We start from the raw sequence: 18,344 nt of genomic DNA, 5'->3' as shown, positions 1-18,344 counted from the left end.
GATAGTTTGATGTAGAGGCTGTGGAAATTTCCACAAGTCGTGGTCTTTAAAATGCATTTGGTTTGAAGGCGTTCTGTGCTTCCATTGCGAAGATATGGACAAAAGAATATTCGTGCTTGGTCAAAAAACTGTCATAAAAATGAAAAAGTAAAGGCTCAGAATGCATTCACAATGTATTTTATACAGAAAGCAAGTGTTTTTGTAACTCTAAGAATTTCATGAAAACAATACAGGCGTGCCAAAATCATTTTCGAACTTCAAGCTAACTTTACCCCGGTCACAATAGAGGCAGGAAGCAGAAGCAGGAACCGTTGTCAGAAGGAAAGAAGGTGACTATTCATTGTTATTAATAAATGACTTCGATTCGAACATGTTGTGATATTTAGAAATCTAAAAAGTCAATTAATTGTCTATAATATTGCTATTTTATTTTTTCAAAGAAATGTTTGTTAAAAGAAAAGTCATGGCACCAGCTGTATCTGAACAGCTGACCTGTTGCTTACAGGTCCAGCACTTAGACCACCACACCTCTCCACCACTTTTTGTTATTTCACATGTTAGTTAAAGACTTCGATGCTTAAAATGTTTAGGGATAAATGGAATACTGGTGTGTATTTTTTCTTTAAAGTACCGAGACCAGCCATATACAGTTTACATACTGTACTGTAATACTGTATGTTTATGCTCCAAAATTAATATCGTTTATGGCCTTCACACACATTATGCTCCTATTCTTTTTATGCTCAGCTACAAAGATTTCCCTTCAGTGGTAAATTTCCATATGAATATTCAATACTAAAACGGGCACAGTAAAGACATTTAAATCTTTCTATGACCGACCAACTCACCACGAGCGCCCCTGTCGGTCAACCAATCACGTACCGCGGTATGACGTGTTTGTACCGTGCACTTTGAATGGCTGCATCTGTATACTGTATTTGACTGATAGCGGTAGCTTAAATTAAAGAAATTTACTACAGTATTGCACTTTCTTCATCAACATTTTATGCATCAAACTCTTTAATTCGGTCACTTACTGTGGTTATTTGGAAAGGTTCTGACAATATACTACAGTATATTAAGTTTATATATTTTATAAAAAGCTATAATGTTTTAACCTGTTCTATGAATACTTGCTGTCGTTATTTCAACACGGACACTTTAGAGTCTGCTTAATATAATATGAAATCGCATAACTAAAGACATTAAAACAATATTAATTTAAGGATCTAAATGCAATATATTTATATAGCTGGTAGTATTACCGTATTCCACTTTCTTTGTAAACATTTGCATCGACTCATTGACTTGTGATTACTTTTGGAAACATTCTGACCTGTCTGTTTCAGCTGTCTTGCTGAGTGGTGTGTTGGACCAATGGGTTTGGAGAGCTCCTCTCCCACCAGAGGTCTGTGTTTTATTCTTGCTTAAGTACTCCTTTTTAAAAAATAAAATCCTAAATATTATGTACACTATACTGACTTTTTATTGTTTTATATCACAAAGTATTCAAGTTAAATTATATCAATAGAAACATGAATGAGAAAGGTGAATACTGTCAACAGTGGTAGAAAAATACAGTTAAACTGGTTTAATTCGGTTCAATTCAAAATATTCTTCCAGTGGGGCAATTTAAAACAAGCCTTTACAACTAGCATTAAAATGAAACTATAATTATAATTAATACAATAGAAAATAACAAAGTGGTATTAAAAAGACCGCTGAAACTGAACTATAATAATGTATCTGATCATTATTAGCAATATTAATTTATTATTCATAATAAAGAATAATTTCAAACATCTTTTTTTCAGGGTAATTTGTTTTCTCACGTTTTCATAACTTTTGCTTTCTTATTAAAATGCCTGTTTATGATGGGTGATTTTTCTTCTTCGTGATCAGCTTAGAATCTTTGTGTATGCTGTAAGTTCTTTTTAATTTTTAAATGTTTTAAACACCTTAATTTTGTAAACATAACATGCGTTTCATACGGGAAAAATCACGGTCTCCTGTCTTCCTGTGGTGTGAGTAGATCATCAGGTTGCTGAGAAAACAGCACCCTGCCCACTGAGCTCCGTTAAAGAAGAGGCAGAACTGAGAGAGAGAGGAGGTGTGGAGCTCAGCAATACAGAATGAGCCATCCTCAGCCTGGATTGCTTACAGCACCGAGCGTGTCTGTGTAAAATTAATCAAGCAACGTATATCATTTCTTTTAAACTTCAAGATTTTTAATTAGCATTAAAAATAGCTTTCTCACCAGTTAGTTTTATGTTTGAAACATCGTTAAACAAAGCAGGTGCTTATTATACTTCCTCGTGACATTACACATGGCAAAATTATACATTTTAATCTATTTTAATATTTTTAATACATTTTAGAAAAGTTTCATTTATACAAATACCACAAGCGATTCTTGATTGTATTTCTGAGTGTTATGTCACACTTAGTTCACTATTTCATATACATCTAAATACGAAAGGCAAGTGTAAGCATAAACTATTAGTAATCAATAATGAATATTAACAATTTCACTGTAATAAATTGTTGCCCTTCTTCCACATCTTGAAAAAAATATTAATTTACAAGACTTTGTTCCAATATACATTAAATCTGAGTACTGCATCAGAAAATAAGTAAAATACCAAATTTTAAAATAAAGAAAAATGTCAGTAAAATATAATAGGGTTATAAATATATAATTGTATTACCTAAATAACAGGTTTGGCACACTGGTTAGCATGCTTTTTGTATCTTTTTTTCAGAAATGAACCAGGAGCACCAGAAGTCTCAGTGGCTTTCAAAATTTTATTATGCAAATCATGGGTGTAAGAAAACCAGCTCAGGGACGCCAAATATGTAATCATAGTGGCTCTCTGAAGGCACCAGTTCTGTAGGGTTTGGGCATTTACTGAGACAATTATTCATTGTAGCAGTAAATCACAAAGTTGATTCTTTTGATGGCTTTAGAATCCAACCATGCGACATAACTCAAACAATGCACACACACAGGTACTAATACACGAGGATACATTTATTAATACATAGAATATGCATGTAAACCTAACAGATCTTATCGAGAGGGTTATCAGAATACAAAAGGTATATATTCAATAAGTTACAAAGTGTTACATATATCAAGAGGACATACGTTCAGTATATCATTCATTAAGACCATTTCGTAAATGAACTTGGTTATAACTTCTACAGTAGATACTCAAAACAAGTACATAACTCTTAGGAATTAAATTGATATCAACTGGTTGGGTTAACAATTGAATTCTCGAGCTGTAATGCTGTGAAGTTGAATACTCATCCAACCTCTGGGGATTCAGATCTCCTGCGGGCACAAAGAAACAGTTGCAGGCTGTTGCTGTCCAATCCGCGCTCTCTGGCTCCGTGCCAGGCTGTGCTGTGCGGCTTGCGACGGTGCGCTGCTGATGCTCACTGACCGGCTAGTTAGTGTTGGCTTTAACTAGCAAAGTTTGTGCACAGGAGAAAAGATGACTGTGGGTTCCAGCAAGTCAGGAATAGGAGTTCTGAATAGTGATTCAGCTGTCCACAGTTCTGACCTGTTCACGAGGCTTGCTGCTGATGCTAACCTCGGGTGGATCCTCTGGTTACTCTCTGGCAACCTCCGCTCTAGACTCTTAGAACAAAGGAAAGTTCTGGCACTCAGACACACTGGCCGATCCGTGGTTGTCTGGGCTGAGTCTCAGGATGGTCAGGAGGCGCGCTGCAAGAATGTCCTGCCCTTGGAGCCTTTCTGCTCCTGGGCCATCCTGCCCTGGAATTGTCTCGCACCCCTGGAATTCTCCTTAGAATTCTCTTTAGAATAGTCTCCTACAATTTCCCCTACTTCAGGCTCTCTGTGTTGCCTGTTTTTACCTGGAGGAACTTCAGCTCGTTCATTGGCTGAAAGTTTCCTGGGCATCAGAGTCCCACGTGGGTTACTCGGCCCTACCAGTCCCTGATTGGTTGATCAAGATGAGATATGAGTCACTTACTCCTGACACATAGGAATGCAGTCCAGATGTCCATCTGGCACTCCCTAGACAGATAGGCGCCAATGGATGACCATTGATCATGATAGCCAGGCTTAGCTAACTGCATCCCCATTTGGGAGCTGTCCCTTATCAAAGGAAACCTTAAATCAGCCTGCATGAATAGTTTCTCTGTGGCTGCAACAGAGATGAAGAGAGAGATGGGGCCTCATTTGGGAAAGCACAGCAACACTTAATTCTGTCTTATTAACAAGCATTGCCGCTACAGCAGGATCCAGGCTACCTGCTCCAACAACATGGCTAGTTTCACACTCTCACCACCCTTTGTGTAAAGAAAGTCTTTCCTAACTGCAGGACCTCTTCCAGCTGATTCTTGAAAGAAAGCAGGCTATTAGCTTCACGAACGTGACTGGCCAGCTTGTGCCACACTCCCACCACCCTCCGTGTAAAGAAGGGAGTCTTTCCTCATTGCGGGATCCAGGCTACCTGCTCCAACAACATGGCTAGGCAGCTTGTTCCACACTCCCACCACCCTTTGTGTAAAGAAAGTCTTTCCTAACTGCAGCCAGGCTATCTGCTTCAACAACATGGCAGCTTGTTTCATTTAAATGCACTTCCCCATAGTTTCCGCTTGTGCCCTCTGGTTTTATTTTTGCCTGAAAGCTTGTGATCATCAGCTGCTCCGTCACTAATTGTTTGTGGGTTCCCCCCCTTCCATGTTTTCCCCTGTCCAGAGACGGACGAATGCAGGCTGAACAGGAACATCTGTGGCCACGGAGAATGTATCAACTCTGCCAACGGCTTCGCCTGCCTCTGCAACACTGGGTACAAGGCTCACGCCCAGAGGAAGTACTGTGTGGGTGAGGAGCCCGTGCTCAGCCGCTCACATGGTGCTCACAAGTTGGCTCTCAGAGAGTCCTGGGCAACGTTCCCTCTTAGCCGTGCGCGTGTGCCCGTGCGCACACAGGTCATGAAATCAGTGCACATAGGAAATTGAATTGCGCACAAAAAATTGTGTGCATTATTTTTGCTACTTGATCGTCAATATCAATGCTCTTGTAGTCTCGTACCTCCCTGCTCCTGCCCGCTCTGACACTCGGTCTCTATGACTGGGTTCATGGAATAGCTGTCCCGGATCTTTTGGATCTCTATGCTTCTATGAGGATGGCTATATTAACAAAAAAATAATTTCAGGTTTACAATTTGACATACGCTCAATTTAGTGCGCACAAGGTTTTTGTCACTGGGAAAGAAATTTGCACAACTTTCACAAATTTCTGCGCACACAGGCCATTAGAAATTAGAGGGAGAGTTGTTCCCGGGTGGGTAGGTCTGGGAAGGCAGAGGTTGAGCTCAGAGAGGGACCTGGTGACAACGTAATGAACCCTGGGTCAGCACTGCTGCCTGGCGGTGCTGGGGACCCCGGTTCAATTCCAGACCTGGGGGTGCTGTCTGTTTGCATGGTCTCACCATGCTCGCGTCCTATGGTGCAAAGGCAGGCTGGGAGATTAATCGGCTTCTGGGGCAATCGGCCAGGTGTGTCTGTGGGCGCGCACTGTGATGGACTGGTGTCCTGTCCAGGGAGTACCCCACCTTGCGCCTGTTGTATGCTGGGATAGGCTCCGGCTCCCCCACGAGCCCGTACTGGATAGAGTGGTTAGACAATGGATGGATGGACCAGGGTTCATTTAACTGCCAGCGCACAGTTAGCACTATGCTGGGCACTGGGCAGCCAGGGCCTCTGCTCTCTTTCAGCTGAATGGTGACGCCTGTTGTTTTTGCCCGCTGTTTGATGACTTCAGCAAAGTCCTTCAACAGGCGCTGCCCCTCCCATTAGGCGTAGTGGAGCTTGTGACCACCTCCTGAAGAGTTATTATTATTAGGAGGCCATGATGGGTAAAGGCCAGGGGGAAATTTGTCCAGGACGCCCAGTAAGAGGAAAGATCCCACTAGATGCCTGCCTGTTTGACTGCACAGGAGGGGGGGGGGCACTAACTGTGGTCCAGCCGATGAAATGAGGAGGCCTTCTCGGTTTCAGACGACAACGAGTGCGAGGCGGAGCCCTGCGTCAGTGGGCGGGGCCAGTGCATCAACACGGGCGGGTCCTACACCTGCCGCTGTAACCATGGCTACAAGCTGCAGATTCACCTTGGCAAGCGCACCTGTGCAGGTAAGGGGAGGTGTCCCTTAGGTACCACCTGGGGCCTTAGACACCCAGGAAAGACCAGCCCTCTCAAAGCAGGAAAACGTCACAAATACTCAATGAAAAATACGCGAAACCAGGAAAGGATGGGAAATACGCGCAAATAATTTGATTTCAACAAAAAAAAACAGTTTTAGCTGAGACTTTTAAAGTATGTCTTAAAAGTATTCTGTGCCAGCAAGCCTATCAACCTCCAGTACAATTGAACTAATTTCCTAACCTAAGCTTTCCTTCACTCGGGGAAGGTTAAAAAAACGTGATAACCCTGGCCGGTTATCAAACTTTATCAGGGACAAATGAAGAGAAAAAAAAAGAAAAACCCCATCCCCAGACACCACAACACTCCTGTTGGGGTCAGAGGTCAGTTAAACTTTTCTTACACTGACACCACGATAAAAACAAATCTGCACGACAACGTAAAACGGAAACTACTGCATGGCAGAACCAGCGCCGGATTTTCCCATGAGGCACCGCAGGCACAGAGACTGGGGGCCTACGAAATCTTTAGGGCCCCACAAAGGAGGGACACACTAGTGACTCACGAGAAACGAGCTGGAACAGCATTCTCTAGGTGCTCCAGATCAATAATCATACGTCTCTGTAGCAGCTGTACTACAAACTTTTTTTTCCCCCCAATTCAAGGTCTTTAAATCTGCTTTTCTTGTTCAGTATTTACTAATTCCAAAACTTCATTCTTCAATTCCTCAACCTCTTTAAACACACAGTCCATGGACTATTTTTAAGACCTTCAATTCCGACTGTATTACATCTACTCCGAGACGTTGGTCTGGAGCTCCTCTTGCGTACGTACGAGTGCATCTCCATTATTTTGCCTCGTACGTACGCAATACATATCCGATACATATCCTCCTCCCTCCCAGCCTTTGTTCTCCCGCTACTTCACCTTTGCCTGCTGCCTTGTCTCTCTCACACCTGAAGAAGGATCCACGGCCGAAACGTTGTGTTTTCTTTCTTCTTTTTTTCAGCATGGAATAAACCTATTGCTTGTTCCTTTGCATTCATATAACATGTTATATATATATAAAACATGAGTGTAACGCATACGGCCTCCATTGCTTGTGCGAGCCGGCTTACAGATGCAGCCATTCAAAATGGGTGAGGTATTTCGCGGCATACCCCGGTGGGCGTGTCGCGGTATCACGCGGTATCACGTAGTTCACGTGTGTCACGTGACTAACTATACGGCGTCGCCTTGTAAAGCCGCCAGGGGGAGCTTAACCTCTCATGTAAAGCATTTGAGCCTTTAATTTTGAACTGTGTATTACAGCATGTTAATCATCAGTCATTAAAATGTTGGTATATTTTATGAAAGCAAGATTGCTCAGTTGGACAAAAGTACACAACCTACCTTTATCAGAAATATTTATGCATCAAAGCCTTTACTGAAGATATTACTAATAGTATTAATAATGGATGACTTTGGACGAGCTGTATACTCAAAGTATAATTTCTTTAGCACATTTGAACAAGCACTTGGAATCTGTCCAAGCCATACTTTGTCAGGCATTTTGTTTTACTTCAACGGGCATAAAAACTTCCTTGCTTTTAACAGGGCGTTTCATAATATTTCTAAGGCTTCGAAGTCTTTAACTAACGTGATACCGGAGTCAACAAGCATACTTTTAGAATTTGATTAAAAGGGAATATAATATGGAATCGCGTATCTCAAGAATTTAATAACAGTATGATTATATCCGTGTACTGCGGCAGGGCTGTGTAGGGCTGTTTCGCCTGTCTGTTCATGCGAGCTGTCTTGTAGCCTACTGGTCTAGGTAAGTGACTACCAACTGGCAGGTTGTGTGTTCAAATCCACCGGTGCTGGACTTTTCATTTTTATTTATTTATTTTTTAATCACGTAACATAAACATATTACCGTATGCAAACTGTACTGTATACAGTATGTATATGTATATTTAATGTCTTAACTGTGCCTGTTTAATTGAATTTAAAAAAAATATTTAAAACACGAACATTTAGCTGTTTACATCTTCCGCCTGAGAACAGTCACCCGTTGCTACCCAATGCAGAATGGTGATTGGCTGACACCATCTGACACCCCTCTGATTAGAGAAAAAAGACGTGCTGGTTTGCTATACATACTGTACCAGGAAGAGGATTTCTTTCTATTCAAAACGTGTATTTTAAAAGTTTAAGAAGTAAAAACCTTACAGCGTACACAGATTTCTAAACTGATCAGGATCGTTATCTTTGTCTTATGCATAATAATGTTCACCGCTCTGTCCAGCAAATTAATAATAAACTTTATTTTATATAGCATTTTAAACGAATAAGTAATTAGATTGCTCATAAACCTAATCACTTGCTTTTTCTTTTTATTTAGGCTCAGATTTCAACTATAGATCGTAATATTAATAACCATAATAACATCCAACCAACAAAAACAACCATAGTGTAACGCTTACGGCCGACAAGCACTGTGTGTAAGAGCCGGCGTACCAGAGCGGGTGACGTCACCGCCCTTCCCTGTGATAGCAGGACCACAGCTACTGGGCTGTAGAGAGATCTCTCTTTGGCTCACGGGGCTAGGTCGCTGCAGAGAGACGCGGAAGTCCCGGGTTCGAGCCCCGGACGGTGCAGGGGCCAACCTAATGCGGCAAGGGCGCCCGCCTGAGCCCCCGTTGCGTTACATTGGTGTCAGAAGTGGGATGGGATAGCCCTTCGCCGGGGACGGCGATTTAAGCGGGGGAGAGTGTAACGCTTACAGCCGACAAGCACTGTGTGTAAGAGCGGGTGACGTCACCGCCCTTCCCTGTGATAGCAGGACCACAGCTACTGGGCTGTGGAGAGATCTCTCTTTGGCTCACGGGGCTAGGTCACTGCAGAGAGACGCGGAAGTCCCGGGTTCGAGCCCCGGACGGTGCAGGGGCCGACCTAATGCGGCAAGGGCGCCCGCCTGAGCCCCCGTTGCGTTACAATATAAACATAATACCAACCAAAAACATAGATAACAACCACAATACAAAATCAAATAATCAAACCATTTTACTCTCGCAAAGTCCTCTAATTATCATATCAAGGTTTGGTTTTGCATAACCGCCCCTTATGCAAAACCAAACCTTCCTCCCATCCCAGTTTATCTTGTTTATCATAAAGAAAATCCACCTCAATTTTCAACATAAAGCATTACACAAAATCAATACCTCAACACTCCATACTCAACAACGATAATTCACAAACAGCCAGAACATGTAACTACACATTCCCAAACAGACCTAATTTCCATAGCCCCGCCCCTTATGCAAAACCAACATCCCTCCCCTGTTCTCTCTCTCCCCTGGCGGTTGTAATTGTTTTTATTTTCAAATAATTTTTAGCAAAGTCATGTCTTTTAAAAATCTTAAGATTTTTATATTTATGTCTTTATTTAGTGGTTTCATTAGTGACAAAGGCTAAACTTTCTTGGAAAAATGTCTTTTATGTAAACCATGTTTGCTATTAATTCATTCAGGGCTAAAATATGTTCATTGTCTTCTAATGAAAGAAGGGTTCCTTTCGCCGTAGTCGGGAGCCTAGCCTTTAACTAGTAAGTACTGTACTTACTGGGTTTTTGAGGGTGTCTTTCGCTGGAAATCTCGCCTCCTACTTTGAAAATACTCGTGAAACCGGTTCAATTCGTTACAGCCAGCACTCCTGCAGAGAGGGGGGTTGTACTTGCAGTGTATACAGTACACGCGTTATGCTCTTCATTAATGTCTAAGCCGGAACATATCATTATATCTCATTTTGTATTTCTTTAAAAAAAATCATTTTCCCAGCCTAACAGTATTGTTTTTAACCTGTAAAGCGCTTTTAGGAGCCACCTTTAAAGGCGCCATATACAATAAAGTTCATTATTATTACTATTGTAAATTTGCTGGACAGAGAGGTGAACATTATTACACAGAAGACAAAGATAGCGATTTACGTTGCATTGTGTATCGTGCTGCTTTAATACAGTTTTAAATAATTGGAAGTCTAAACAGTATCAGCTTTATTTATGGGTTTTAAATAAAGGTGATTTAAACGCGATTTAAATCAATATAAATGTTTATATTGTAACGCATAGGTGACTATTCATTGTTATTAAAATGACTGAAATTCGATAATGTTGTGATATTTAGAAATATACATTTGTTTGGTGCGAGTGAAGTTTTATTTAATCTCTGAGCCATACTGATTCTTCTGGAAGCCAGTTTCCGCCAGGGAGTAAAAAAAAAAAACACACTATGGTATTCTCTCCAATGCAGTGCAGTTAAAAACATACCTCTGATGCTGCTCCTAAATGAATATCGTTTATGACCATCAGAAGCTTTATGCTCCTTTTCTTTTTTCCAGTGGATTGAACAGGGAGAGGCATTTCATGATGTACTTTTCACTGGTGAAACAACAGTGGCTCTGGAACAGTTTTCAACCATGTCGTTTTATAAAAAGGGGAGATATGTACACGTTACTGAAGCTAAAAGTTTAGCCTTTGTCACTAATGTAACCACTAAATAAAGACATATAGAAATCCCTACATTACAGACTGTATATGGCTGGTACTGGTAGTTTAAAGAAAAAATACACACCAGTATTCCACTTTCTCCCTAAACATTTTAAGCATCAGAGTCTTACATGTGGTTATTTATTGCATAATTTAATTTTGAAAGCCACTGAGACATCAGGTACTACTGTTGTATTTATGAAAAAGAAACAAAACAAAAAACATACTAACAACTGTGCCATCCTACTCCTTAGTTAATACATTTTATTATTCATAAACAGTTAACATTGTTAGCAAAATATTTTGAATTATATTTAACCCTATTTTTTCTTTAGTTTTGTATTTAACTTATTATATGATAGTCAGACTTAATGTATATTTGAACAATGAAAATATATTTTTACAAGATTTTACATTAAGCACTTAAAATTAATATGGTTAATAATAGTAAACTGTAACATGCTGTAACAAGATCGGTTAAACTGCGAAGAAAATGCTTTCAGAGAAAATGTTTCAGGTGTGAAGAACATAGATCTCCAATGCAATTTCAACCAAACCTGTTCCCACACACCCTGCCCCCACTACCATTAGAATATACACAAAGCACTGAAATCTTTCAAGCTAATGATCAGGTGACCCGAGAGAGAGCGAGAGAAACACCAAGGGGTGCGGAACCAGGGAACTATTTACATGGAAAACGGGTGATCTCCCCAGACTGTCCGCCCGTTTCACTGTTACCTGGATACCTCTTTATTTAGAACTCACTAACACTGGTTTTTAGTTTAGAAGGATTCAAGTAGGGTTTTAGATGAAAGGCAGCGACCTTAATCAAGCCCAAATCATAATTGAACCCATTCAGAGCCTACATTACATTTTAGCGTTTCATTCTGAGCAGAAGACCCTCACACCTAAAGAGTGCTGGCTGAGACGAATTAAACCGGTTTTACAGGTTTCAATCACAGACCATGTGACATGGGAGTCAGGAAACTAACACACAGCGCCACCGGATTTGATAACGCTATAAAAACGCTATAAAATAATGTGACTTGGCACAGAACAAGTTTACAGCACAGTACAATAATAAATGCTGACCATGACTTTAGAAGCATAAATTGCCTTACACTCAATTTAAACACAAGCTGTCTTTAGCCCTCTAAGCTGGTTCATACAGAAATGTAGAGAACCAGGCTCAGAACACACAGCTTCATTAGCGAATACATTTGCAGGACAACTAGGGAAGACGTTTTACAGAGGATGGATTTTTAGAAACATCCCATCAGTGACATCACTGAAGTCAACTCCTACTGTACTTCTTTGCGGCTCTGTTTGCCCAAATCATATATTCACAACGTGAAATTAGAAAATAATATTACGTAGCCAAAATCTGCAATATGGAAACAGAACCTGTGTAGTTGTTGACAGATGATGTACTTGTAACATTTTTACAAGACAAACTACAACATTTAAAAAATGACTTGTATGTACTTGATATCTCTAATCAATCCACTGCACTGCATTAAAACAAAACAAAAACTAGAACGCCCTGGGCATACCGTTTCGCGCTTCTTATCAGTTGCTCAAAAGTAATTTGACCGTATGAAATGGATAATATAAACCTAGAAACATATATGTGAGCAGTATTTACGTAGTTTCGGTGTCAAGACATACCTCTCAAATACTATAAATCAAGTTAAAAATATCTCAAGACCGATTCTGGTCATAATGAAACCATGTTTCGTGTATGTTTTCTTTAAAGTACCGAGACCAGCCATATACTGTATGTATATGTTCCAAAATTAATATAGTTTATGGCCTTCACACGCGTTGCAGTATGCTCCTATTCTTTTTATGCTCAGGCACTAAGATTTCCCTTCAGTGGTAAAATTCCATATAAATATTCAATACTTAAACGGGCACAGTTAAGACATTAAATATACATATACATACTGTATACAGTACAGTTTGCATACGGTAATATGTTTATGTTCCTAAATCAATCTCTTTTATGAGCATGTGAAAGGCATGGTGAATCGATTCTCAAAAATTACTGTACTTTGCATGATTGGAAAAAAATGCGTGATTGCGAAATACTGTGGTGTTACTTTTACAAAGACATATATGTGAGCAGTATTTACGTAGTTTCGGTGTCAAGACATACCTCTCAAATACTATAAATCAAGTTAAAAATATCTCAAGACCGATTCTGGTCATAATGAAACCATGTTTCGTGTATGTTTTCTTTAAAGTACCGAGACCAGCCACATACTGTATGTATATGTTCCAAAATTAATATAGTTTATGGCCTTCACACGCGTTGCAGTATGCTCCTATTCTTTTTATGCTCAGGCACTAAGATTTCCCTTCAGTGGTAAAATTCCATATAAATATTCAATACTTAAACGGGCACAGTTAAGACATTAAATATACATATACATACTGTATACAGTACAGTTTGCATACGGTAATATGTTTATGTTCCTAAATCAATCTCTTTTATGAGCATGTGAAAGGCATGGTGAATCGATTCTCAAAAATTACTGTACTTTGCATGATTGGAAAAAAATGCGTGATTGCGAAATACTGTGGTGTTACTTTTACAAAGACGGTCAATGAAAAAAATAATGTGGACCAGTGCAATACTTTGAGCTTACAGCTTGTCCAAGGTCATTTATTATTAATACTATTAGTAATATCTTCGTTATAGACTTTGATGGCTACAGCTCAAACATGAGAGGTTGAGCTTTATTAGCTCCACCTTGCGGAAATTCCGGATACTATTATTTTGCTAGCGGTATTTACCGGTAACTCGCGGTATTTACCGGTAACTCGCGGTAGACTGCGTACAGCGTACCGGAAAATAATGCTGTATCGCTCGCGCATTTTGAATGGCTGCATCTGTACATATCTGTGCTCCAGAAATATGTCATTACACATCTCATCTTAGAGAGAGGATTGGGGGGGAAATCTGTCAGTTGTTGTGTTGTTGGGAGGAATTGCTCACATGGGAGAATTGAAATTTATCAGACTGTGTCTCTGTGTTTCTCTGACAAACCAGGTACACAGCTCCCCAAACCCTGCTGGTGTCAGTTCAATCTCTTTGTGGCCTTTTGCTTGTTTAGTTCCTTCACCAGTGTTTAAACTTCTCATTCAGTATCTGAAAAGTGCGACTGGTACCACAGATGTAGTTTGACTGCAGGAGTGTTTCCAGGATGCTTCACATGTCATGGAAACTGTAGATGACTGGTTTAAACAATGAGGATTTAGATTTTAAATGTAAACTGTATCAGAAGTGTATACTGTATCTAAATACTGTAATCCTTTCTACCTACAAATAGCTTGCTTTCAGGTATTTGTGAGACATTGTGGCCTTCAAACATCTAACAGTTGTCAATCAGTGCAAACTGTATTCACACCTCCACTACACCATTAAAACTCTCACTTTCATTTTTTTTGTAAATAAATTTAATCATTGACTACAATGCAATACACTTCAGTATATCTATATAGAGTAAATATACATAAATAGATCAATATACAGTATTAAATCTGATACTTATCAGTATATAACCCATAAAATCAGATATGTGATCTGTGTGTGGATCTGAAGTCTATTTTGTATCTTTATTTGTTGACTAAGATGAGCCACTTTGAAAAACTAAGTGTAAGAGAAGGGGAGCCAAAGTACTGAAAGTCAGTGTAATTCTAGCTTGCAACAGTGACCTCTACTGGAATTACTGGAAAACTGCATTATATTTTATAATCTAACCTGGTGTTGCCTGATAGGCAGCACTAACCAAAACAATGAGCAAAATATCTATGTAACTATCACATGTCATTAGAATACAACAACATCACTAAATGCCATCAGGTAACATAAACTACATCTGCAGGAAAGCATGAGGTAAACTGAGCCCTCAGGTTTGTTTACAAAAGAAACTCCTGGAATATTCCTGCTATGAAGTTGTGTTTGTTGATAATGAGGCAGAACCAGGTTCCAGCAGACATTTCTTCACAGACCTCAGTGCACAAACATGTTTACAGCTCAGCTTGGTTAATTAATTAAGGACGACACTTTGCATTGGCAGCACATGGTTCAGTGCTCTGGGAGTGTTTATAGCCCTGTGAGTTTAACACTTCATGACTGAGAGCTGCCCTTCATGGTAACAGAACCCACAGCAAAAATGACTTTCATCAGTGTCTTCACATGGACACTTGTGGTCTGTACTCGTGGCGAGTAGCAAATAAATTAATACAAGATTTGTAATTAGCAGAAATGTCATTTTAAATGTTTCAAATGTGAAACTGTGTATAATAAGCATCTGAGGTATATTTTATTATTTATAAATAAATATATTATTAATAATACACCAACCAATGGTTTTACTTGGTACCATCACAGACCTGGAGAAACTATGAAACTCCTGTTATCCCCACAGGGTGAAGGAATGGCTATAAAAAAATCTACTTGTGACAGTTCTCAACCTAAGTGATGTGGATCATATGGCCTAAGAACATTAAAACTTGTGAAGAAAGAATAATTACATTGCAAATCTTTCCCTGCAAGCACTTCAAATCCACACACCAACCTTCACCTTGAATTCCCTGTATATACTGTAACAAAACCACTTCATCTGACCGGTGTATGAAAGCTTGAACTCTACCCTCCAGCAGGTGGAAAGAACAGCCCCTCAGTGTAGCTCCCTGTGCTGTCGACTGGAGGCTGCAAGTCCTGCTCTTTTCTAGATCATGAGGAGAGCGGGGTTGTAATGATAATGCTCTCCCCACAGTCCCCAGCAGAGGGAGATGTTGTACATAGTGAGACATTGTGATCTCTCCTTGGCCCTCAACTACTGGTGTCTCATGTTGCTCAATGTCTCTTTTAAATTCAGTCAGGGATCAGACAGAAAGCCCCTCTATCTCATCTTTAAAAAAAAATGTGACTAATGAATGATGCAGAACAGAGGAAAACTATCCACCCATTTTCAAGCCTTACCTCTGCTCACAGCTTAGCTCACATTGTTCAGTCTGACACAGGATTTAAATACAGGAGAAGAAAGTGTGTTGCATACCAGAGCCACGCGGCTTTAATTGACAACTACAGAAACTGCTCTTTAACATTTTCTGCAGACAGAGGAAGACAATTTGCATAGAAGAGACACTTTGCATTGGCAGCACATGCTTCAGTGCTCTGGGAGTGTTTATAGCCCTGTGAGTTTAACACTTCATGACTGAGAGCTGCCCTTCATGGCAACAGAACCCACAGCAACAATGACTTTCATCACCATCTTCATCTGGACTCTCCTCATATACACTCAAGGTAAGATATTATTTAATAGTTTTTTGAGGGAAATACAAATTTAGTACTGTATAATGCATTGTACCTTTTGAAAATATAATGCTGGTAATGAAAACAAAATAAAATATATATTTTTATTTTCAGAATCCAGTGGACAGGTTACTGTGACTCAGACTCCATCAATGAGATCAGTTCTCCAAGGACAGACAGTCACTGTGAGCTGTAAGACCAGTCCTGCAGTGTATAATAACTACAACCTAGCCTGGTACCAACAGAAACCTGGAGAAGCTCCTAAACTCCTGATCTATACAGCAACTACCCGTCAGACTGGGATCCCAGGTCGTTTCAGTGGCAGTGGATCTGGGACTGACTTCACTCTGACCATCACAGGAGTCCAGGCGGAAGATGCAGGAGATTATTACTGTCAGAGTTACCACTACATCAACAGTAAAGATCTGTCCACACAGTGTTACACAGCCGTACAAAAACCTCCCTCAGCAGGGCTGCACAGCTGCAGCTGAGACCTACAGTACTGGAGGTGCATTTACATGTTTATGTAAGTACTATAAGAGACCTTTTCACAAAGTTACAGTATTCAAAGAACTGTGATTAAATTATTTATCATTTGAATCATTTTGACTGTGCGGCAGGAGAGAGAGATATTGACTGTGGACTGTGGGAGGAGACCAGTGCATCTGGACGAAACCCACCAAACACAGGGAGAACATGCAAACTCCACACAGTTAGCACCCAGGGAATTGAATCCAGGGCCCCAGCGCTGCCAGGCAGCAATGCTGTAACTCAAGAAATCATTTCTACAAACTGTGTTTTTAATCACACTGCTCACAGAATGACACATGAGCTCAATACCAGACTGTAGTGCTTTTTTTTTAGAAAAAAACATTTTGAAAAACCCTATTTTTATATTTCTTTAAAGTCTTTATCCTTCTCTGTTTACAGTTGAATACTTCAAAGATACATTGTAAGTGTAAGAGTATATCTCCTGATACTAATGAAACACCACTGGCCTGTTTTACAGATAGTTGGATTAGGATAGTTTTTATTTCTTAAACTTTAGAAGAAACTAAAGAAATCTGCTTTAGTTTTATCAGCTCAGGGACACTGTAGTGTCTGGGTCTGGCTGTTAGTACAATGTACCAGTTTTCTCTGCTGACCTCGCGGGGGCGCTGTGGAGCTGGCAGTTCTATCAGTCAGCTGGCTGCCATAGTAATGCAGTCAGACAGGAAGCAGGCTTCACCTGTGGATCAGCACATTCTCCCCGTCTCCTGGTGAAGCAGGCTGTTTAAGTTCAGAGTGAGCTCTGCTCTGGGCTGTGGCATAGAGCTTCATCTCTGAGCCACTGCCTTGTTCCTGGCTGTATCTGAGTTTCTCCTTGGACTATCGACCAAATTTGTCTCAATTTGAGCTTTGCACTTTCCTTGAGTTTCAATCTGCTGTGTACCTGAACTGCTTCTAAAGACCTTGACTTTCAGATATTTTCTTGTTCCTTTGATGTGTCTCTCCAGCTCCAAGCTGCAATTGTCTCCTAACTTCAGTTCTGGACTGTGCTTTGCCTGTTTGCTGCTCCTGCCTGCTGCTCACCAGCTGACCTGTTCCAGCTCTAGGGTTCATTTTATGACCTACAGACCACTGTTACAGTTCCATCTTTAACAGCCTCATTGCTCCCATGGGTCTTGTTTCTCTGTGCCTGGATTCCATGTCATAGTTATGGGACCCTCATATGAATCAGATTGAACCCCCCTCTCTCCTTGCACAAGGAAGAGACCCTGCAGAGCATCCACTATGAGAGCTGGACTGAACTCTTCCTGCTCTTCAAGGAGGAGTTCTGGAAGAAGGAAGGGATCCATAGGGGCAAGTCCATCACGGATCGCCCGTCGATCTTTTTCTACTACGTTAGCGAAGCGCTTGAGAGCAGGGTCAGGCTGGTCTGGTATCTCACACCTGGTCCCACGAGTCCCTGTTCTTCCTGGGGAGGAGTGACGAGGCTTGCCAGGAGGCAGCGCTGAGCGACCTGGCCGCCATCCACAGCAAGGGCATCCACGCTCTGTACGAAGGCGGGCTGGTGAAGTAGTGGAGCCTGGATGAGTCCAGCCTGGGTGCCTTTGTGCTCTTCACACCCTTCCAGCTGATGGATTATCACCAGGACCTGCTCGTGCCCTTTCATAGTCTGCTTATTGGGGGAACACACCGCCCTGCTCCACGCAGGGATTGAGATGTCCAGGAAATCTGCTGTGAGGGCGGCCCGGCATGTGAACGACAAAGCATCTGCCGAAGCCGTTCCATGTATAAAGACGGATAAAGCTTTAAAAAATCTGCAG

The 18,344-nt window shown here is 40.8% G+C and overlaps 1 protein-coding gene across 1 annotated transcript in view; it reads left to right on the top strand.

Annotated features, from left to right (window-relative positions):
- LOC138223989 (growth arrest-specific protein 6-like) overlaps nt 1–18,097 on the top strand; it is a 310,946-nt gene extending 292,849 nt beyond the window's left edge. The window contains exons 2-5 of the mRNA XM_069180177.1: nt 4,736–4,861; nt 6,040–6,171; nt 17,788–17,956; nt 18,001–18,097. Of these exons, the coding sequence (XP_069036278.1) occupies nt 4,736–4,861; nt 6,040–6,171; nt 17,788–17,956; nt 18,001–18,097 (524 nt within the window). The remainder of the gene's footprint in view (nt 1–4,735; nt 4,862–6,039; nt 6,172–17,787; nt 17,957–18,000) is intronic.
- Nucleotides 18,098–18,344: the final 247 nt, after the last annotated feature.

This window comes from Lepisosteus oculatus, chromosome 18, assembly GCF_040954835.1.
Source record: "Lepisosteus oculatus isolate fLepOcu1 chromosome 18, fLepOcu1.hap2, whole genome shotgun sequence".
NCBI lineage: Eukaryota > Metazoa > Chordata > Actinopteri > Semionotiformes > Lepisosteidae > Lepisosteus > Lepisosteus oculatus.
Note: the sequence above shows the minus strand (reverse complement) of the source record. Positions and strands in the feature narration are given on the sequence as shown.